The sequence below is a fragment of the Malaya genurostris genome, chromosome 3 (assembly GCF_030247185.1).
Source record: "Malaya genurostris strain Urasoe2022 chromosome 3, Malgen_1.1, whole genome shotgun sequence".
NCBI lineage: Eukaryota > Metazoa > Arthropoda > Insecta > Diptera > Culicidae > Malaya > Malaya genurostris.
The window spans coordinates 219036345-219059082 of record NC_080572.1 but is presented as its reverse complement, the minus strand read 5'-3'; the positions used below and the strand labels follow the sequence as shown (position 1 = coordinate 219059082).

Here is a 22738-nt window from a genome sequence, read left to right as displayed (position 1 = left end):
ATAATTGGGTTGGTTTTGTGTACTTTTCGCAGTGCAAAATTCGCACCAAACGAGTGCGAATAATGTCAATATTCGACTACTTCGCGTTTGAGAAACATGCTCCGAACAGTGTTTAACATAGTAAAAAACTCCACAATTTGGCCAATTTGAAGGCCAAAAATGAATCCCGCACATCATTTCGATAGTTTCTTTCACTGAAATATGCAAATCCGAAATGGAATAATCAACATCATCATTCTGTTTTTGGGTATCTTTTTAGTCTAATTTATTTCGCGTGTGGAAGAAAATATTTGACACCAATAAGTCAATCTTTAGTATAAATGCACCGTTACAGTTCTGGAAGCGAAGAAGTAAAAGTTGCGAAAAGCATATTATCAACTAACACGAACGATTATCATTTTTATTCGTATTCCCGTCCTTCAGTTATATCTGTACATTTCTCACACCCCCTTTTATGTTTGCAAAATACCAGCGCTTGACTGTCGATCGAAAGCGAAAAGTATGCTCATAACCAAATGGACAAGTAGGTGATAGCCGTTGTTGTGAAAAATATAGATGTGCAAATTCCCAAAGAAGTATTTGATTTGGCCGGCCGTATGTTGTTGTGGTTGAAAATCTAATTATTTCGTTCCTAGTGAGACCATCAATAATGATGTGTACGAGGAAGAATGTCTGCGAAAGTGGTGTTCTTGAAGCCCTTTACCTAAAGTCACGAGTCTTATACTCTGTTTTGGTATCGTTTGGCGTCTTGCCACTTTGCGAAATCTGACCTGAAATGATTTAAGGTAAAATTGGTCGAATACGTATCAAAAACAACTAATCCACTAAACTGTCCAGAGCTTCGCCCAATAGAGAAGTGCGTTGGCTCTAGTTTAGCGGAAACTCTTCGAAACGAAGAAGAAAGCGAATTGTAGCGATGACTTCAAGAGAAAATGGTGTGGCGTTTCACGGCGGGCGTATCTTAGGATACCGTACCTAATGGTGGGTGTACCGCAGAAAGCTCGAAAATTTTACATAAAGAAGGAGTAGCATCTTAATCAACTAATTCAAGTACATTCTCATATACCATTACCTTAAACACATTGATATACAAGTGTAAAGTGTTATTCCCCGCTCAGAAAGTATAATCTCCACCTACAGGTTCGACACTAACATCCGCTCGATTCTTTCGATCCCCTTCCCTGTCCACCATCTTCATTGGAACTAACAAGATCTTTTTTTGTCACTAACTTTTTCGTTCCCCCTCCCCTGTCTCTTCACCATCTCGATGGCAACTAATTAGATCTCTGTCGTTTTCAGACATTTTGTTCCCACATCCCCCTTTTTACCCCGTTTCCACAATACTTACTTTCTTTTTCATCCTCTTCCGTAACATCACCATAACCGCCCACGGAAGACCGCTCCAGTCGAAAACCCTGCATGCGGGCCACCCGCCGGGCTTTCGTAGCCTGCGGGTGTTTCCCGCGGACCCACACGGACCGAAGGATGCGGCCAGCGCTTAATATTTACCAACGCCATCTGGAAGACTCGTGCAATATTGAATACATCGACCGCTGCCGATCGCCAGCTGAACGCTGTATTTTCGAGAAGCTAAGACCACATATTCTAATGATACTATTCTAGTTTTAAGTTAGTCGTTAATTAAGATAAGAAAATAACCTTGGCATCTTAGAGCTTAAGCAGTGTGCCTAAAAATATATTGTAATATTAAATAAAAAATAAAAAAAGTCTCTTGACTCGAAGTCTCTGTTGTTGGCAGAAATTTTACCGCTATTTTTTCAAACGTTACTTCCGGCGTATCTTGTTCTTGATTGCAGATGATAGATTCGTCGGGGAGAGTATTTCATTGTTGTTGATGGCTCTCTCAGAAGTACTGGGGATGCTTGTGGCCGAAGTAGAAGTTGTCCAGGTACTCACAGCGTTTATCATAGTGAACGAGTTTTTGGAAATATTGACTTGTGACTAGTTTATGCTCGTAGGTGACAAATGATTTACACGAAATTCGTGTGCTCTGGCCGAATGTCACATTAGAAGGTATAGTAATCTTAAAGCGCATGCACAACCATCGTACTCCATTGAGAATACCCGGGAAAATTCTTGCAAATTTACTTTCAGATCTCTCCGTACTGTTCTGTGGTGTCACGAATATACTGTTCGCTGGTACAGTTTGGTATGATGTACTTCATATTTTCATGCTCCACATAGTGAACGTTGTTGTTATTGAGTTCAATTGCATTTCACTTCTCGTAAATAAGTCCAGGTCCAACTGTTCCCTTACGAGTTAAATGCACTCAACAGTGTTCAATATCAAAGAACATGAACAATCCTTTTTATTTGTATCCACATTATCCGATTAAGTATCTGACACTACCCACCCAAAGCATAATTTCATTGCAAACTATTACAATTTAACTCATAATCGAGCAATATTTGATCACAATTATGAAATTTCCACACAATTTTTAATCCACGCGAAGTTTCTCAATAATCTTGACAATATATGAATGACTTTCCAGCAATATTTAGTACGAGAAAAAATTCAGTCTTGATCTCAGTCCAATGTAGCATAAGTACAAGACATTCGATTATACAACATATACGCATCTACGCATGATAGATTATACGTTGGATTTTTGATTTTGCAAGCACAAGACTTTGGTAGCACTGTGAAAAATATTCATATCGAACAGCTACTGGCAACAATAGTGACTACTGATTCGTTCGGTTCGTTAAGGAATTCATCAAGATTAACAACAATGATATCACCTTTATCTGCACAATAAAACCGTAAACAAATCAAAAGCGCTTGTTAATTTCTTTGAACAGCCTAAACACGAATAAAAAGGGTAGACATAACAAATTAAGCTGGGAAACTCGGAAATTTTTCCATCTCAAAAGAGCCGGTCGTCGCTGTCGTCTGTGACATGATATAATAGCGACGCACGGTGCCGTTAATGAACGAGCGAAAGTTTTGGCCAGAAATTGGTACGTTTTGTCATCTTGGCCAATTTATGACTCCCGTGTAAGTGGCACTCGGCGACCGGTGGTGGAGGTGGCAACCAGTGGTCGTCTATTCAATGCTTTGCTAAATCGAACATATCTCAGTTTCAATGTCCCTCAAGGCCAGCTCGTCAAATCGTCCAAACCATCCGACCGACGAAGCGTGCCTCAAGTGCCCCGAAAACTGAGTGGAAAAGATTAAATTTCGATTCGTTTGCATCGGTTTGGTGCCTATTTAGGATACCCATCTTCTGGACGAGCAGCCCAAAGACAGGTTAGTATAAATATTGTTCTCCGAGCTAGCCGTGGCATCAGTTTACTCACTGCAGTTGTTCTATTCACTTGTCTTTGGGAAGCATCCATCACAGGAGATCCAAAATGTTGAAGGTGTGCCGCGTTGTGCGAGAGTTTAGTTAAAAGTGCAAGTGTGACTGATTAATTTGGTTTGTATCTCACCCGTCTAGATTGTCGCTTTGGTTGCCTGTTTAGCCGTTTTCGTTTCGGCCGAATACTACCTGGCAGAACACGTGGAAGCCAAGGATTATTACTCGCACCCGAAGTACAAGTTCGAGTACGGTGTGCACGATCCTCACACCGGAGACCACAAGAGTCAGTGGGAACACCGCGACGGGGATGTCGTCGTGGGATCGTACACCGTGGATGAAGCCGACGGCACTCACCGTGTTGTCTCGTACAACTCGGATGACCACAACGGATTCCAGGCCCATGTGCAACGAGTCGGACATGCCCACCACCCACACGGAGAGAGTTACGCCAACATTGACCAGCATCACTAGCAGACTGATTTCTGGAACTCTGTAGTGGCGTTTTGATGCTTCTCACAAGTCAGTTGTTGTTAGTTATGTAAACTCCGAATGCCAAAACAATTAAATGTTCCTTGTTAGTCAAACAAATTCGTTTGTTTCAATGATGTACAGACACCCAAATCTGTTTTTACACGCTTTTCCGAATGGAATAATTTTTACAGAAACTTTTACGACTTATAACGACTGCTGGTCTGGATAAATAAATGCCAATTTAAAACATTAAGGGGCTCATATACACTTCAGAAATAGGACGTTAAGCCGAAATACTTCATCTTTTCGAATGATTTTTAATATTTTGTTGGTTTCAAATAAGTGAAACTAAATACATACAAACTAAATCGCATCCACTCTTTCTGCTACTAACGCAGAGATGATACCACCCAGTTGACATCGGTCAATAGAAACCAAATGTCATCATAGACACACGGGAAGGCATGAACCAAGAACTATCTGGAGAATTGTTTTAACTTTAGTTAAAGTTTGACAAGCAAACAGTTATTTTGTCATTATCGAGAATAACCTTGCTCGAGAGCACGGCTATTTTTGACAGTTCCGACACAGACAAAAAAAAACAAATTTCAGACCTTTAGTAGAAATTACTTCTGTGTAATTTCTTTTCACCATTATAAAAAGTTTTAGAAAAACATAAAATTTGAAAGTTTCAGTAGAAGAAAACACCACAATAAAAAGTTTCAATACATTGTCAAGTAAGTTTTTCTCTAAACAAGATTTTCCCGAAGTTCTGCTTACGTACACTGTATTGCAATTGTTATACTACTTGATATCATATTATTTCCAGTGCAAAACAAACCCAAATAACTTTCCATTTGTGAAACTTTTGAATTTTTTCACTAGTGTCTTTTAAGTAATACTGTTTTTGACAGATCGAGCGTGAACTGTATCATTGTCAAAATTGTTCAATTTGATCTATAATTTAATCATGAATTAGCGCTAGCAAATCTAAAGGAATATTTACTTTTCTGCCCAAAAAAATTTCATCAAATTTTCTTAAATTTTTTGTGTTATTTTGAAATCAAATACCTCTTAAAAAAACACCCTTTAGGTAAACTACTTGATAAAAAAAACAATAACGAAATTTAAATTTCAATCAAAAGAAAAAATCATTTGCAAAGTGGTTCACAGCCTGATATGGGCTTCTTGGGTTCAGTCGATTAACTGACGTACTTCGTGATCTAATGTTTCTCGGTAATGTAAAATCACAAGGTTTTTTCGAACTGTTACATATGTATGATATATGAATGTTATATGTTACAATGTTCTACGTGAACGATATTACATGACATATATTCATTTCATTCAGTTGCCTGTCTAGATTAAATTTTAGTTTTGTTACAATCTGAAGTAATATATGGGACATTCCACGTAAAATCAGCCACCCACAATTTATTTTCCATCTAACTATTTTTTTGCGGTAAAGAACTCGAAAATATTCGACACGTATTTTTTTACTTCAATATGGTACGTTGATTTTTCGAGATAAGATTTTTTGAAGTTTCGCGTTTACCAAAAAGATCCTTTCTTCAACAGCCTATACTGTAAAATCTAATCAAGATACAAAAATTCGTCCAAGCATCTTATCCTTAGCTTTCAAATAAGCGATTCCATAAAACAACCTTTAGCTTAATTTAATGAAAACAGTTAAAATCAATAAACAAATAAAAAAATTCAAACTTGGGCCTATTGTTTTTCCTTTTTCTAGTTGAAAAAAGAAGCCTAAGCCAAAAAGTAAAAACGTAATTTTTTTATCAAACTTTTGATGTTATTATATTAAAAATCATGAATATCAATATTTTGCAGAAAAACCAATTTGCCCTATTTCACACGGTGCATACGACTGCACATCATTTGCTTGAAAAAAATCGAAATTCTGAAGAAGGGAAGAATAAACTCGACGTAAAGAATGTTTTTGATTTTTGAATTCATTTTCACACGACGATCTTAACTGGAACGTTGCTAACAATAAACTGTCAAAGTTAAAATTCGATCAGTGGCGCGACATGTGTCGACAAGTTAAGCCCGTATTCGAACGAGTTGCACTGCGGTACACTCCTCCGGTGCGGGTCGTGATTGAAAAATTCACTGCTCCTAAAATATTGATCTTTTCAAGCTGAAACTTTGCCAAAATTGAGTTAAACCTCTAAGGCTTTTTTATCAACTTCTTGTACCAGTCGGATTAGATTCAAGAACCATTTTCACTGGGCTGTCATCCGACATCCTTATGACATGCCCAGTCCATCGTAGACGTCCGATTTTAGCTGTCCGTACGATAGGTGGTTCTCCTAGCAGCTGTTGCAATTCGTGATTCATACGCCGTCTCCACGTTCCGTCTTCCATCTGCACTCCGCCATAGGTGGTCCTCAGTACCTTTCTTTCGAAAACACTGAGGGCGCGTTGGTCCTCTGCCAACATAGTCCAGGTCTCGTGGCCATAGAGAACAACCGGTCTAATGAGCGTTTTGTAGATGGTCAATTTCGTGCGATTGCGTACTTTTCTCGATCGAAGGGTTTTTCTGAGTCCAAAGTACGCACGATTCCCTGCCAAAATATGTCTATGAATTTCTCTGCTGATGTCATTATCGGCGGTCATCAGTGAGCCCAAATACACGAGCTCGTCAACCACCTCGATATCGTCACCGTCTATCAATATTCGTGGTAGGAGGCGTAGTGTTTCTTCTCTAGAGCCTCTTCATCTCATGTATTTTGTTTTCGACGCATTTATGGCCAGTCCGATACGCCTAGCTTCAGTTTTCAGTCCGATGTAGGTTTCCATCATCTTCTCAAGGTTACGTGTCACAATATCAATATCGTCAGCGAAGCCAAAAAGTTGTACGGACTTTCGGAAGATCGTGTCACTCGTGTCGATCTTCGCTCTTCGAATCACACCTTCCAGGGCAATATTGAACAAGATACAGGAAAGTCCATCACCTTGACGTAGTCCTCTCCGAGATTCGAAGGGACTCGAGAGCGCCCCAGATACTCGAACGTAGCACATCACTCTATCCATCGTTGCTTTGACCAATCGCGTCAGTTTATCAGAGAAACCGTATTCGTGCATTATCTGCCATAGCTGCTCTCGATCGATTGTGTCGTATACCGCTTTGAAGTCAATGAATAGGTAATGCGTGGGTACGTTGTATTCACGACACTTCTGGAGTACTTGTCTTATCGCGAATATGTGATCCGTAGTGGCGCGGGCTCCAGTAAATCCCGCTTCGTACGGCCCTACGAATTCCTTAGCTATTGGTGATAGACGACGGCAAAGGATTTGGAAGAGTACCTTGTAGGCGGCGTTCAGCAATGTGATTGCGCGGTAATTGCAACAGTCTAGCTTATCGCCCTTTTTGTAGACGGGACATACCACTCCATCCATCCATTCCTGCGGTAGAATCTCCTCCTCCCAAATCCTAGTAATCATCCAGTGCAGCGCTCTAGCCAGTGCTTCTCCTCCATGTTTGAGCAGCTCGCCTGGCAACTGGTCATTGCCCGCGGCTTTGTTGTTCCTCAGCTTGCCGATCTCCTCACTTATCTCCGACAGATCAGGGGCTGGGAATCTGTCGTCGGCTGAGCGTGCACCCAGAATGATTCCTGTACCGTTCTCTGTATCTTGTGCTTCGCCATTCAGATGCTCGTCATAGTACTGCTTCCACCTGTCGATCACCTCACGTTCGTTCGTGAGAAGGTTACCACTGGTATCTCTGCACATTTCGGCCTGTGGCGTGTAGCCTTTACGTGAGCGGTTCACCTTTTCATAGAACTTCCGTGTGTCATTTGCGCGGTACAGCTGTTCCATCGCTTCGCGATCTTGGTCTTCCTGGTGGCGCTTTTTCCTCCGGATAACCGTGTTCTGTCTGTTCCGTGCCTGTCTGTATCGTTCCTCGTTCGCCCTCGTGCGGTGTTGCAGCATCCTCGCCCTTGCTGCATTCTTCTCTTCGACCAACTGCTGACATTCGCCGTCAAACCAGTCATTTCCTCGATTCGATAACCTCGTACCTAGTACGGTTGCAGCAATGCTACTCACGGCGGATCTTACATTCCTCCAGCCGTCTTCAAGAGTCGCCGCCCCAAGCTGCTCTTCCGTTGGTAGCACTAGCTCCAGTTGTTGTGCGTATTCCTCTGCAGTACGAACGCAACGTAGCTGCTCGAGATTGAATCCCGGCGTTCCTGTGCGACGAGTGTTGTGCACCGTCGATAGTTTTGAACGCATACAAACCCCGACAATGTAGGGGTCAGAATCAATGTTGGCACTGCGGTAAGTGCGGACATTGATGACGTCGGAGAAGAATCGCCCGTCGATGAGAACGTGGTCGATTTGGTTTTCCGTATGTTGATCAGGTGATCTCCAGGTGGCTTTGTGGATATCTTTGCGGGGGAAGAAGGTGCTTCGAACTACCATTCCTCGGGAGGCTGCAAAGTTTACGCATCGTAGACCTTTGTTACTCGTACCCCAGCCGGCACCGCGGGAAGGTAGGAATAGGAGTTACTGGACAAGAGGCTAAGAACCACATTGGGGCCTGAATTGCGCATTGTCCAGTCGTTTACCAAGCGTGGTATGTACCATATATTATATGATATTTCACAACAAAGTAACATCAATCATTGAGCTAATCAGAGTTGGACAATACTAACATTATAAATGTCAGTTACCTTGAAAACTGCACGATTTCTTATAACCCCAATTTTATTGTTTTCAACTCTTTTTTGAATCATTTACGTTTCGCATTCAGCTCATCAGTGTATTAGCAGATTATGTTGATCAACTAATGCCACCTCGCGGACCAACATAATCCGCTAAGCAGACGTAAAATCATTGCTTTTTTCTATAAATACGTTTATTTCATAGGCAATATACATAAGTTTTTCTTCGCCTTGGCATACACAATACATAGTACTTTAAACCTAATACATTTCGAATATCATATTAATATTTTGGTATTCATTAGTTAAAATCATTGCTATTTGCAACGCACTTATTTTACACTAAAAGTGCTTTGTCTATTCTGACCGAAAGTAACGAAACCAATTGACATAATCTGCTAATGCACTGATGAGCTGAATGCGAAACGTAAATGATTTAAACTAGTCATGTGCACTTTAGCACAAACCGGAACCAAAGAGGCTCCAAATTAAAGGCTCCCATAAGAGGTTTTCTGAATTTCATTCGAATCCGATTTCTGGTTCCGGAGTGTGACAAATTTTATATCGTGACTTAAAACGGCAAAAAAACAAACAATATTTTTTTTTTTAAATTGAAGTTTGAAACTTCAAGCCGTCGTTAAGAGCAACGACACAAAAAAAGGGGAAAATCATTCTAAATTTGGCTAAAAACTGTTCCAATTTGTCGAACATACAGGGTCCGCCATTTATTTTTTTTTTATCTAGCGGTTATTTCGACATTGGTAACCTTAATGTCACTTCTGATTTGACAGAAACTTAGTTTTATCCTTCCGCTGAACGAAACTGGTTGTGTATACGCTTGAGGAACGCGAGAAAATAGTGCAGTTCTACTTTGAAAATCATGGTAATGTTGCGGAATGTGTGCCAAAAATCATCTTCTCGGATGAGGCACATTTTCATCTCGGCGGGTATGTTAATGAGCAGGAGCCGCCGCCACATAAAAATGAATGTTCTTTCCGTTACTTGAAGAGGAAGACTTGGACACCATTTGATTCCAAGAAGACGGTGCTCCGTGCCACACAGCCAACGCTACGATCGATCTTCTACCCACAGTCTTCGAAGATCTAATTCACAGTCGAAATTCGGGGGCTGTCAAAGATAAGTGTTATATGGACAAGCCAGAGACAGTTTAAGCCTTGAAGGACAACATTCGTGCAACCATAGATGAAATAAAGCTGCATACAATCGAAAATGTACTAAAAAACTGGACCGACCGTATGGCGTACTGCAAGGCCAGCCGAGGCAGCCATTTGAATGAAATTATATTCCACAATTAACCGGAAGGATTGTACTTTAATATGAAAAACTAAATTTTTAAATCAGATGAACCGTTTGTGTTTTATCGCATGTTTTAAAAAAAAGTTACATGGCGGACTACAAACCGACTTAAGTTACGTTTTCCAGTTCATGCTTCCGGAAGTACCGGAAACGGTGGTCAAAAACTAGGAAGCGGATCTAGTTTCATTCTCCCAGAGAAAGCCAAACCCATTTTTAGAAGCTTAGACCCAAGTGGAAGAGATTATTGTCCCAAAGGATGCTACTGAATTTTATCCGAATCAAACTACCGTTTCCGGACCTACTAGATTTTTCTGTTTGAAAGAGTTGCTAGTTTACACCAAGTGTTTCTATTTAATGAACTGTTTTTTAGGAATCCCATAGTAATATTCGTGATGGTATAAGTAATATAAGATCGGCATCATTACACCACTGGGTGGATAAAAAAGGATTCTGTTCTATCAGCTCAGTTTTCTTGAAAATTCAAATTTTAGCTCAATAAAAAAAACGTTTTCATGAAACTATTTGAATGGCAAGAGAAAAGCATTCTGACACTAATAGATGAATTAAGAAGAGATTTTACCTTTTTTTATATATATAAATAATTGGTATAGAATTCACTCAAATATTAGAAAAATTTTCCGAGGCCGAATGTCATATATAAATCGATTCAGCTCGACGAACTGAGCAAATGTCCGCGTGTGTGTGTGTGTATGTGTGTGTGTGTGTATGTATGCGTGTGGGTCTGTATGTGTGTTGTCAACAAAGAGGTCGAGATCTCAGAGATGGCTGGACCGATTTTGATCAAACTAATCTCTAATGAAAGGTCTCCCCGTCACCCAGAACGCTATTGAATGGTTTTGAGATCTGTTGTTTACTTTTTGAGTTATACGAAGTTTTTTTGTCAAAATTTTCAGTTTTTTAACAATATCTGTCACACTTGGCCTTGTAAACGGAATATGTTTGCAGACTTAGATTGCGCACGGTAATAACTATCCAACAAGCCATAGATTGTTAAAATCCGTCCATTTCTAATGGAGATATCGACATTTTTGTGTAAGCGACTTTTCCCCCTATTCCAGCAGCAGGAGTTTTGAGCGCTGTATGTAAAAAGCAATGCTTGGGAGCAACGTGAAACACGATTTTTTATACTGTAACATACAATTGTTTCTAAGTGTCAAAAGGCTGTGTACAGCATCCCTTTTCGTGATATTTTGCTTCGGACCGTTTTTAACACGGTTCGTTTTTGGCAACATAATCGTTCGAATATGACATAAGTTGAAAGCAATACCATAATTATATTGGTTTAAACTACTTACATGCTGGAAGAACATAACACCCATATACCATTCGAATCAGTTCGTCGAGATCAGCAAATGAGTGTGTGATAAATAATTTCACTCAATTTTCTCGAAGATGACTCAACCGTTTACTACAAACACAGATTCATATGAAAAGTCGTACGCTCCCAAACAAGGTTCCTGAATTATGTTTGGATTCGACTTCTGGTTCCGGAACTACAGAATATGTGAAACGAAATTAAAATAGTGTAACTCATTTTTCTTGTAGATGGCTGAACCGATCAAAGATTCAAATGAAATCTAAGAACCATCTAAAATTCAAATAAAAAGTCATGCTTTCTAGTCAGATCCAATTTCCGGTTGATTAGTTTAACAATGTCCATTTCACATAAATTAATCAGGTTTATCGGGTTTGCAGATTTGTTTCTCAAAGCTCAATCATTTTCACAAAAAAGGTCAAATCGAATCTCGTAAACAATAATTCAAATTGAAAGACTTATGGTCCCATACAAAATTGGTGAATTTTATCGATTCCGGCTTCCGATTCTGGAATTACAGGGTGATGAGTTTTTTAAATTCAAACCGATATAGAAGTTAGACTCAACACTATTGCAATTTGTTCGTCATATTAATTTACTGTCGTATGAACCGTTTTGGGTTATGCTGATTCCTGAATACCGGCTCTGGTAGTACCGTAAATAATGACGAAAAACTATAAATAACAACTTACTTCCACATCTCATGGAATGTTCAATCGATTGTCACACGTTTAGATTCAAACTCGATCCGATTTGCAGTTTCCACGTTACAGGGTAATGAGTGATTAGAATCTCAAATTTCCGCTTAAAACGACGGTCATTAAAATAATGCCATGAGAATTAAACACCTAAAAATATTCATGCAAAAAACATATACGAATTGTTCAAAAAAAGGTATCATTTCACTGTAAGGTGGATTAAACACGTTATTTTTGTTATTTTTGAGGGCAGCGGAAACTGTCTCGGAAATACTGAACAAAAGTAAAATTGAATACCCAAAATGGTTTAACAGCTCAAGAAACAACTCAGCAACATAATAATTAAAGTCTAAACACGCAATTAGGACTGGCACAGATTTGTCTCGATAGCAATTTGCACAAGTTTATCGAAATGTGCGTTTACATAATTACCCGCAATGCTTGCGTTTTATTGCGTGTGACAAACGCACCTTTGCGAGATCATTGACTGATCATCATCATTGAAACTCCGTTGCACATTTCATCTGCTGATGCACCCGCCCACATTCATCGATGAGCATGATGCAAGACAAAATTTGGAGACGAAAAAGAGAAATAACAAAATCATAATATATCATAGCCATTTTGAAATTGACCATGAAATAAAGCTGAAAATGGAAAGTCAATGCAACTTTAAATGGACAGAATGTCAAACTAAATTTTTCTTTCTTTCAATTACGCTTCAATCGGGACCCAGAAATTGATTTTCAATAAATTTCTATATTTTCAACAATTGGTCTAGTTCTTTGGTAACGAGTTCAGGTTCAGTAGTGCTGGTGGATGTTGGCATAGCTTTCTCCGTGTGGGTGGTGAGCATGTCCTTTACGTTGGACATGAGGCTGGAATCCGGTTTTGTGATCCGAGCTGTAGTCAACAATGCGGTGGGTTCCGTCGGCTTCATCGAGAGTGTATTGTCCCTTAACGTGATCTCCATCACGATGTTCCCACTGGCTCTTGTGATCGTGGGTGTGCAGATCCTTAACACCGTATTCGTATTTGTACTTTGGGTAGCTGTAGATTTCCTCGTAAGCCGACACGACAACGGCGAGGCAAGCAACTAGAGCGATGATCTGAAAGTAAAAAGTTTTTGAATTTAGATTCCGGAAACCGACTAAACTTCGACTTTTGACTGTTGATTCCGACAAACCTTGAACATCTTGGAGCCTAGCGAATCGAGCGATTGTTGTTCAAAGTGGAACGTTGGAACTTGACTGATACCAACCAGGTGCTGCGATAGAATATTTATACGAAGCGCCTAGCCTCACCGTAGGGTTGTTTTTCCATTCTTGTAACAAGTATGGCCACACGAGTGAACACAAATTTCACTCGACTATTTGTCAAGCAATCAGAGGAAAAAATGCATGTTGCACACACATATGTCGGCCGCCATACATGATTGATTATTGTTCGATCGGGGGAGAGTTGAATTTGCCCGCTCTGCAAGCACGAGATAGTCAGCGAACCATGAGTTTCGGGCTATTTTACATAGACTATAACAAGGTTAATATTGAAAACTGAACGAGCGAAAAAAAATGGACTTTCAATTAGACTGTATGGCACTTGAGTAGGTGCGAAATCGTTTGAATCGTTTATGCTGCGGGCCAACACTGGAACAACCGTGGAAGCGAAGACAACTTGTTTTTGGTATAAATATTCTGCTTCATGCAACACAAGACATCAGTGTCATTCCAGCTTTCCAGTTGCAAGAGTTTTCAGCTCCAAACCAGCATCAGCTTCGAGATGTTCAAGGTAGTGGCAATCTCCTCGGTGCATCGGATAGACGGAAGTAACTGATAAAACTTGTTTTTTATTTTTATCTCTTCCTATCAGATTATCGCCCTGGTCGTCTGCCTTGCTATCGCCGTTTCGGCTTACGAGGATTATCACACCCATCCGAAGTACAAGTACGAGTATGGTGTCAAGGATAGTCACACCCACGACCACAAGAGCCAATGGGAACATCGCGACGGGGACCATGTCAAGGGTCAGTACACTCTGGACGAAGCCGACGGTACGCACCGGGTCGTAGATTACACCTCGGACCACAAAACTGGATTCCAGCCGCATGTTCAGCGTAATGGCCATGCCCACCATCCACACGGAGAAAGTTATGCCAACATTCATCAGCATTACTAAGCAAGTTGATCTCAAGCCAAAGAAATAAATGCTCTAAACTCAACCAATTATGTTTATTTTATTTTTTACATTCTGATAACTATTTTCTGGATGTGTCGAGTTAGGTAATAATAGGTGCCATATCGGGAAGTATTTTAACTAGGTGCGAGATAGTTTTTTGTAAAAAAAACTCGCAACTAACTCCACATCATCCGAAAAAACAACTATATTCCTTGGTTCAAACATTGAACAATTTTAACGGTTTATAGAATGAAGATTTTTATTATCAAGTATCTCTATACAAGGTGAGATGAAAAAACTGCAACAAAGTAAAACGCCATAATTTTTTCATTTTTTTTTAAATTTTATTGAATGAAAGCAAAAAATGTCGGAAATAACATCAAATTTGAGAATCGGTTTAGATTTGTTCGAATTGGCCACCTTTGGCACGAACTATGGCCTTCAAACGGCCAATGAAACCATCACACGCTGCCCGAAAGTGGCTCTGCGGTATTTTGTCCCATTCTCGGCGAAGCGCTTGCTTGAGATGATCGACACTTTGGTATTTTTTAGTGCCAACCTTGCTTTCCAAAATACCCCAGGCACAATAGTCCAACGGATTGGCATCCGGAGATTTTGGTGGCCATTGTGCGGTGGAAATGAAGCGAGGAACCTCATTTCTTAACCATTCTTGGGTGGCGCGTGCTGAGTGCGATGGTGCTGAGTCCTGTTGGAATGTCCAAGGTCTGCGGCCGAAATGTTTGCGTGCCCAGGGCTTCAGAACTCCCTCCAAAATATTTTCGCGATAGATTTGCGCATTTATTTTGACCCCACGGTCGATGAATACGAGCGGCGAGCGACCATCGGCTGTTATGGCGGCCCACACCATCACCATGGCCGGCTTTTGAGTTCTGGTGGCCAACCGAAGTTGCAAATTTTCAGCTGACCTCTCTGGCAAGTAAACACGATCATTTTGTTTGTTTACAAACTGCTGGATAACGAATGGTTTCTCATCGGAGAAAACCAAATTCGGCAGTTCACCACTTTCGGCCAAGCGAAGCAACTCTTTAGCTTTTTCGAGTCTAACTTTTTTTTGCGCATCAGTAAGATCTTGCACTTTTTGGAACTTCAATGGCTTTAGTCCAAGCTCATTTTTCAATATTTGCCGAATGGCATATTGCGATATGTTCAGCTCACGAGCCATTTTTCGGCCACTGCGACGCGGATTTCGTTCAATTCGCTTCTTCACTTTTCGAACCATTTCTGCCGATGTTGCTGTTTTTTTTCGTCCACTTCCTTGACGTCGGGCTACGCTACCAGTATCACCGTAACGAGCGATGGTACGAGACACAAAAGATTTATTCACTTTTAAATGCTGGAGGGCTCTAACGATAGCCACTTGTGGTTTTCCAGCCAAATGCAAAGCAATCACACTATCACACTTGAATTCCATCACAAATAACTTTTTTTCTGAAAAATTCCCACCAAAATGCTTTTGTGCGCTTGTAAATAATATAATGAGCTGTCACTAGAATAAATCTGACAGCTGTGGGACGAGCGGTTTAGAAATGACAGCAGTCTGAAGTTGGTTGCAGTTTTTTCATCTCACCTTGTATATTAACGAACAGAGATATCTATATTTAATATACTGTCAAATCTCGAGATAAAGTCCTTCTGAGAAAATTCTAAATGTGTGTAGAATTCCTGCTGATCTCCATGTTAAGCCCGTCGTTGGACGATACGATACGGAGATTGTGTAAACTTCCGGCATTCTATATTAGGTTTCAATTTCAAAAGTTTGCATGTGAAGCTGTGAAGATTTTGCATTAATTGAATTGATCGCACTACAATTGCAAGTTGACTTACGTACTTAGAGTACTCAGAGTACTTAGAGTACGCTCATCAAACATAATGCCTACTGTTTAATTTCGATATTTGCTTCTTGATCGTTCAAATCTCATCGAAGCAAGAATAGTAACGAGTCAAAATTTTACTCTGCCATTGCGAAAATCCAAACTGCTCGCACGCACCCAAACAATCGAAATTGATGATTGTAGCAAAACCAACTGTTACAAATGTGATAAAATTATTTGTCGATTGCCAGGAAAACTGAATCGGAATGGGTTGAAATAGAACGCCTTAGGGAATATTCAGTAGTGTTTCAGTTCTAGATGCATAAATCATGTCAGTTACAAAATTTAAATATGGATTTTATAACGAGAAAAACTGGCAGCCCCAGCAGTGTTTTACTCGTGTTTCAAATAAACAACAAATGAAACGGCATCGTAGACCAGTTTTAAATTTGACAGAAAAACTGGTCGAATAAATAAAACTAGAACGGCTTACTGGGGATACGTTTGTTTCAGTTTCTGTTCTATTATAGATCTTCCATATAGAACTTCTAGCTGCTGAATTTGCTCTTATGTTGCAAAATTGTCGAAAATATTTGTTTCAAGCGGAACCCCGCAAGCAAACTAGGAATGTCGTCCACAACCGTGCATCGAATTAAAAAAAACTAGCAGGACATCAAGACAAATCTCGCGATAAACAAATCAGTCAGTCGGTAGCGTAAGCAGCTTATGAAGTTCGATTACAGGGTACATGATGATAAAACCTACATCAACACTTTTTGATTTTAAAGTGCTTTCGGAACAGGAATATTCACTTTAAATATACTTGATCATCACAACCGGAATCAAATAAACCAAAAAATTTATGTGCCGAAGCTGCTGGACAAAATTTTGTTTCCTTTTCTCAAGCAGTATAAGTGCTCCGTTCTGTTTAGGCAAGAATTTTAAGTATCTTTAATTAAGGAATGCTATTTCACGAACAACGTCCTGCTCAAAGAAAATCAACTCACTTTCCAAGATTCAGGAAGAAGCAGCGAAAAGTTATTGCTAGCGAATTGCAGTTCAAGGGAAACTGACAAGATGCAGTTCTTCTGGTGCTCACTTTTATTGTGTTTCTTAAAAATCTCACAAGAATTTAATGTTACACAATTAACTTCATTTTCACAACCTGGACCGAATTTAGCAAAAGTTTTTTGAATAAACTTGTTTTAAATACATTTGCTTTGACCCTTTCTCAGATAGATTTTTTTCTAATAGGAAAGCCCATTAGTTGAGATTTATTGCCCGCCTGTTGATCACTAAGAGTTTACTGCCCACTAAAAATAAGCTAGCGCCTACAGGTGAACAGTAGGGACCAGTTTGGGAATCACTGCTCTAACCAATGCCCCCCCCCCCTTCCCTACAAAAGTAAAAAATTATTAGGGGTGGCAGAAGCTAGACCGAACACGGGGTTAAAGCGGACGAACTAAACCTGCAATTATTTCGATTCATGGACTGACTTTGTAAACGCGCTTAGAGTTGACGTGGTAGAGATGACTTGGGTAAAAACCCAGTTGTAATGGATATTTTTTTCAATTTCTAAAAACTGTCCGATTTAGCCCTGGTCTATCCTATGTTATAATTGGTCGAAGCAGTAAGTTTTTTATTGATCGAAATTTGCTGATTCGCGAAACTAAAAATTTTTCAAGCGACAGAAACTGCTAATTTACCACCCAAAATTAAACGACGTCATCTGATCGAAGCGCCACCTGCTTATAATTTTTGGTGTTATCAGATGTATATGGAATGTGAAAAAATTTACAAGTCAATTGTTTGATTCAAACTAAAAATCTAAAATTTGTCTGCAGCAAACCCATCCGTGAGTGTCTATTTTTTTTTCTGTAGTGGTGTGTCATCTCGCGTTGTTTACATTGTTGCGAATAAGAGAAACAGAATACTGGTGAGATCGTTAATTTTTTTATTAACAATGTTATTGTAGACAAGGATGGCTTTAATCGTATCAAATAACGCTCTCTAGCAGCTCTTCACACGATTCAATCAGTGCCATCAAAAAGAGACGGATATCATCGCAGCAACAAAAAACCGGCATGGTTCATTTAACATAGAATATACACCATTGCTAGAGCGAATTTCTCTCGATGACCTGTCTGAGAATCAAAGGTTAGGTCGTTGCTGTGGCGATTCCCTCTGAAGCAACAAACGGTCGCTAACTATGTGCATATAACCTATGCATAAGTTGTGTCTATGAAAATGTATGTGAATGCTCCACACAAGGGTTTTGAAATATTGCAACCTAGTATGAGAATCATCAAGTTGAATCATCGATTTGATTTTCTGCGAAAATTGTCAACTTGCGATTTTCTCTTGATAAATTCCACACAGCATTGATAATTATCAGACTGTAATTTTTTTAAGGGCCGTGAAATACTCAGAGTATGAAGTGGAGCGAAGAAATGTACAAAAATTCTCTCACGATTCATGCATTGAGAGACTCGAGTTCTTGTAGCATCTTCTACCGGATTGAAAATGTTATACACTGAGGTCTTTTTTATGCGGTCTTTTTTTATGCGGTTTTTTACGCGACTTTTTTTATGCGAATTTTCAGAGTTATGCGGTTTTTTTTTATGCGAAGTATCAGAGTTATGCGGTTTTTTTATGCGAATTTTCAGAGCTATGCGTTTTTTTATGCGGTTTTTTTATGCGGTAAATTCGCATAAAAAAAGACTTCAGTGTATAGATAAATATCGAGCCGCATCTGTCAAATTTTCGGCAATCACCAACACTGATTGTAAGATATCGAAATTACTTCGCATTGCGTTAGGTGTTGTTGTACGATTGATGATGATCGAGTGATATTTTGCCACGAATATCTATTGACGCCTATTGAAAAAAAACCTGTTTTAATCTACCTAGTGGTGTAATGATGGCTTTCTCATATCTCTCATATATAAATGTGCGGCATTCTCAAAATGCCTTTGGATGCTTTAAAAGTGGTTCACCGGCTGCAGTCTACTCAGGTGACGATTATTTTGATCCCGGAGTGATATGATGGATCCATGCTTCATCCATTGTCGAATATCGATGCGAAAGTCTAATTTATTACTTGTAAGCATGGCCAAACACTGCTCTGAATCGTAATCGCGCACCCACTTTGAACAAAAATCTTTCTCATGGTCAAATGTTCATGAATAATCATAAACAAACTGACTCCTGATACCTTTACGGACTCAGCTCTCTCAGTCAATTTCAAATAACGATGATATATTGATTTTTGATGTTTTTTTTGAGTTACTACCACAATTTGACGACCAGAACATTTACCATTAATAGCTGAGGACAGTACCGTAAAGTGGTAGTTTTTTTTGCTATTTTCCCGTTTCAAACTAAATTTTCTTGGAAACGGTGCAGAATATAGAAAAACCCACCTGACAATGTCTTCGAAATTTAGTTGAGAATATTCTGTGAAATTTTCAGAATGATTCATTAAGTTTAGCGGTGTGTTGTATTTTTTTCTGACTGAAGAACTGCTGAAAATTGGAACGCTCGGAAATGCATACCTCTACTTGTTCATCGAATATCTCGGCTTTGAAGGCTTGTATCATAAATCTACCGTGACAAAGTCTAGATAATTTAGTTTAGATGCGATTCGTACATAAAAAGATATATATTATCGCGATAAAAATAAAATCTTGTATTTTTCTGTGAAACAAAGTCAGTTTCAATGCATCCGCTATTTTTTTCGCTTTGGTTTCCTGATAGCATTCTGAAAAAGGAGAGAGAAATAAAATTGGCCCGACAAGGCTGCCAAACGCACAGACATTCAATCTTTGTGAAAGTTGAATATTTTTTCATTGTTCATTGGAATCTATGTAATTTCCAACCCATACGATAGATTAATGTAATAAAACTTCTCATCTGAATAATAAAATGTATTATGGCAACCAGGTACAGTTTGCTCATATGTGAGAGAGTACAAGAGAAATACGATGCGCAAAGGGAATTGAGCGAGCCACGTGGTCGATTTAAAACTCGACACGCGACCCTCTGTCCTCAGACCTTAACGGTGTCTGTACGACCACGTTTAAATTCAGCAAACCAGAAACGATTCTTTTCGATCAAACAGATTTCAGATTACACTTTTGATGCTATTACTAAGCTTGTACAATTTTCTGATCAAGAAGCAACTGATAGCTACACTCAAAGTCACTTTTTTTGTCATGAGATTTTTATACATAGTCTTTTGGCAGTTGATACTTGATAAACGTCATATGGATGATATGACAATGACAGTGCATTTGTTTATCAGTAACACGACTTATTCAGTGATGTGTTATACTCAGGGTGACTTGAAATAATAGCTTTTGAACACTTAATTATCTTAGGGAAAGCCGAAAATGACCGAGAAAAGAAATCGCCGAAATCATCAGGTTGAAAGACAAGAAGCAATTAAAAATGATAATGAGTGTCGGTAGGTCTGATGGCAAATGATTAATTGCGAGAAAATTGAAACTACCTGTGCCTATAGCAATATGCAAAATTTAACGAATCCTAATCAATAGTCTGTACCAGAACCAAACCTATCGACAATTTTTTAATTAATCCGAATTGATCAGTGAAAAATGAAGATATTTCAAACAGTTTAGATACATTTTTTCGATTTATTCTATTTCTTACTGGGACATGAAAGCACAATATTTCCGGCTAAAGTAGACTTTTTTCGACTCTGATGTTAAAATCAGAAAGTAAAAAATAACGTATCGAAATACTTATTTCTTAACTAATATTAATTTGCATGAAAAATTTTTGGTCACCGCAACCTGTACATTACCAAAATAGATTCGAATTGAATAATTAGTCATATGGTAGCGAGGGCAAATACCAGTGTTGATAAGGGTGACAAAGGTTTAGGAAAAAAATGATGGCGATCTTGGTGGTTATTTTTTAAAAGTGTAATAAAAGCTCAGACCAAGGGTGATGTTCCGAAATAAATGACTATAACTACTTCTAAGAATACAGTAGGCTAAACTTTTTACAACATTCTTTCTTTCGTCTTATGATTCATTAACAGCATCTCTGGTGTTAGCGCCATTTCTATTGAAATTAGTTTTTACCACTCGGTATTCGGTTACATTTGAAATGCTAATTTCAGTTTAATCAAACCCTGGCTTGAATATACATTACAATTACTAACATGTTTCCTGAAGCACCTGCTGAAATCAACTAATGAAACATAAAACGGAAGTCATGGCCTGAGATGACCAGAGAACTACTTCCCTTAACCAACATCGTATTTTCCCTCCTGGGCATTCACAAGAGCTCATAGTGAATGTAAAAATAACAAAAACCGCATCTCAATGACTGCACCTATGTATGGCATTGTGCAGTAATTTAATTGAACATATGATTACAAATTGCCGCTGGTTTGCCAAATTGAGCCAAATGTTTGCCACGGTTATCGCCCACCTCATCTCGCTATAAATATTCACTGGCCGTGGCTATCTATCATCAGTCAGTCAGCACACAGCATCCGATCAACCATCTCTCGACGAGTCGAACAAAAAAACCAAGTCAGCGATCCAAAATGTACAAGGTAAATTACTGGACGCCACCAATTGATCTTGTTTGTTTATCATTTCTTTCTCTTTCTTTCATTGCAATTGAAACCCTCGCTTTGCTTTATTACATCACTGTTGTTAATACCCGCAGGTTATCGCCGTCGTTGCCTGTTTGGCTGCCGTAGCCGTCGCCCTGCCATACAAACCGGTAGCCCAGCAGCCGGAGCATTACAGTGAACCGAAGGACGGGCCAGCGCAGTACAAGTTCGAGTACGGTGTTAAGGATGATCACACCGGTGACCACAAGGTACAGTGGGAACAACGGGACGGAGACGTCGTCAAGGGTTCGTACAGTTTGGATGAACCCGACGGTGGCCACCGTATTGTCGAGTACCACACCGATGCCCACGGTGGAATCCAGATCCAGGTGAAGAAAGTCGGGGGACATGCTCCAGCTCCGGTTGCTCACCATGAACCCATCCCGGTGGCACCGGTTCCCATTAAGATCAAGAAACATCGGTATTAGGAGCAGTTAATGGTGTGATAATTGCGATTTCGTGTGTTTGAGCGTGTTTGAACAAGCGTTGAGCGGTTTCTTTTGTTTTAGGAAGAACTGAATAAATGAATAGTGATTATCGTGTATCAATGTGAATCGAATGGGTCTTTTATTCATCATTTGAAACATCGTAGTGGATTGGAAACTGTTACTGCTGCATCATATGTTGAACGTTGTATCATTATCAATGTACTTCGAAAGCTTTTTTTTATACTTACAAAAATAATAGAGCAGTTAGCATTACTACTAACTCAACGAAGGAAGCAAGGTGCTGGTAGACACAAGCGAGCTCTTGTATGATTGAACCCTGACCAGGAAGGAAGTTCTTAGTGTCAGTAGAATCGAGACATTAGTCAAACAATAATCATATAAATCTAGGAATCGGTTGCGAAGCCTATTGTAACAGAAGCCCGCCAGTTCATAAATTGGGTTATATTGGGTTGGCAGGAATGTTGCTATTAATTTGCAATCTGATAATGCTGGTCATTTCTCTTCGAGTTGTTAGCCAAAAATTTCTTAATTGATCGCTCGGTAGTTTGGTAAAAGTCTCTAGAGTTGGTATTGATTGCAATCATTTTGTGGAAGCTCTCATCTGATTATTGGCGTACAGAGCCATTGCATAACTAGTGCTAGGATCGCGTTGACTCATAGAATTCTTCCAAGCCGGGGCTCTATAAGACGGCAGTTGGCTTTCAAAACCAGCGTTCTATTGAAACGTCAACCCAAGCTGTTCAACGGTTCGTATGTCGAGGTAGCTCGCCGAAAACGCTAACGTTATTTAGGATTTGAT

General features: G+C 39.4%; 2 protein-coding genes across 2 annotated transcripts; both read left to right on the top strand.

Annotated features, from left to right (window-relative positions):
• The first annotated feature begins 3337 nt into the window (after positions 1–3337).
• Positions 3338–14051, top strand: LOC131434209 (uncharacterized). Its single transcript, XM_058600863.1, has 5 exons — positions 3338–3387; positions 3465–3796; positions 12615–12897; positions 13565–13621; positions 13703–14051. Exons 1-5 carry the CDS (start codon positions 3379–3381, stop codon positions 14006–14008), a joined length of 987 nt encoding a protein of 328 aa, XP_058456846.1. The 5' UTR covers positions 3338–3378; the 3' UTR covers positions 14009–14051.
• Positions 14052–21355: 7304 nt separating this feature from the next.
• LOC131436499 (cuticle protein 19-like) lies at positions 21356–21932 on the top strand. The gene is made up of 2 exons (XM_058605230.1): positions 21356–21427; positions 21544–21932. Exons 1-2 carry the CDS (start codon positions 21419–21421, stop codon positions 21916–21918), a joined length of 384 nt encoding a protein of 127 aa, XP_058461213.1. The 5' UTR covers positions 21356–21418; the 3' UTR covers positions 21919–21932.
• The last annotated feature ends 806 nt before the right edge of the window (positions 21933–22738 follow it).

What these genes read in the sequence shown, in the direction of transcription:
- LOC131434209 (XM_058600863.1), top strand. An exon ending in AACATTGACCAGCATCACTA is followed by an intron (nt 3,797 to 12,614) that starts GCAGACTGATTT and finishes CAATTGGTCTAG; the next exon opens with TTCTTTGGTAACGAGTTCAG. An exon ending in TCAGCTTCGAGATGTTCAAG is followed by an intron (nt 13,622 to 13,702) that starts GTAGTGGCAATC and finishes TCTTCCTATCAG; the next exon opens with ATTATCGCCCTGGTCGTCTG.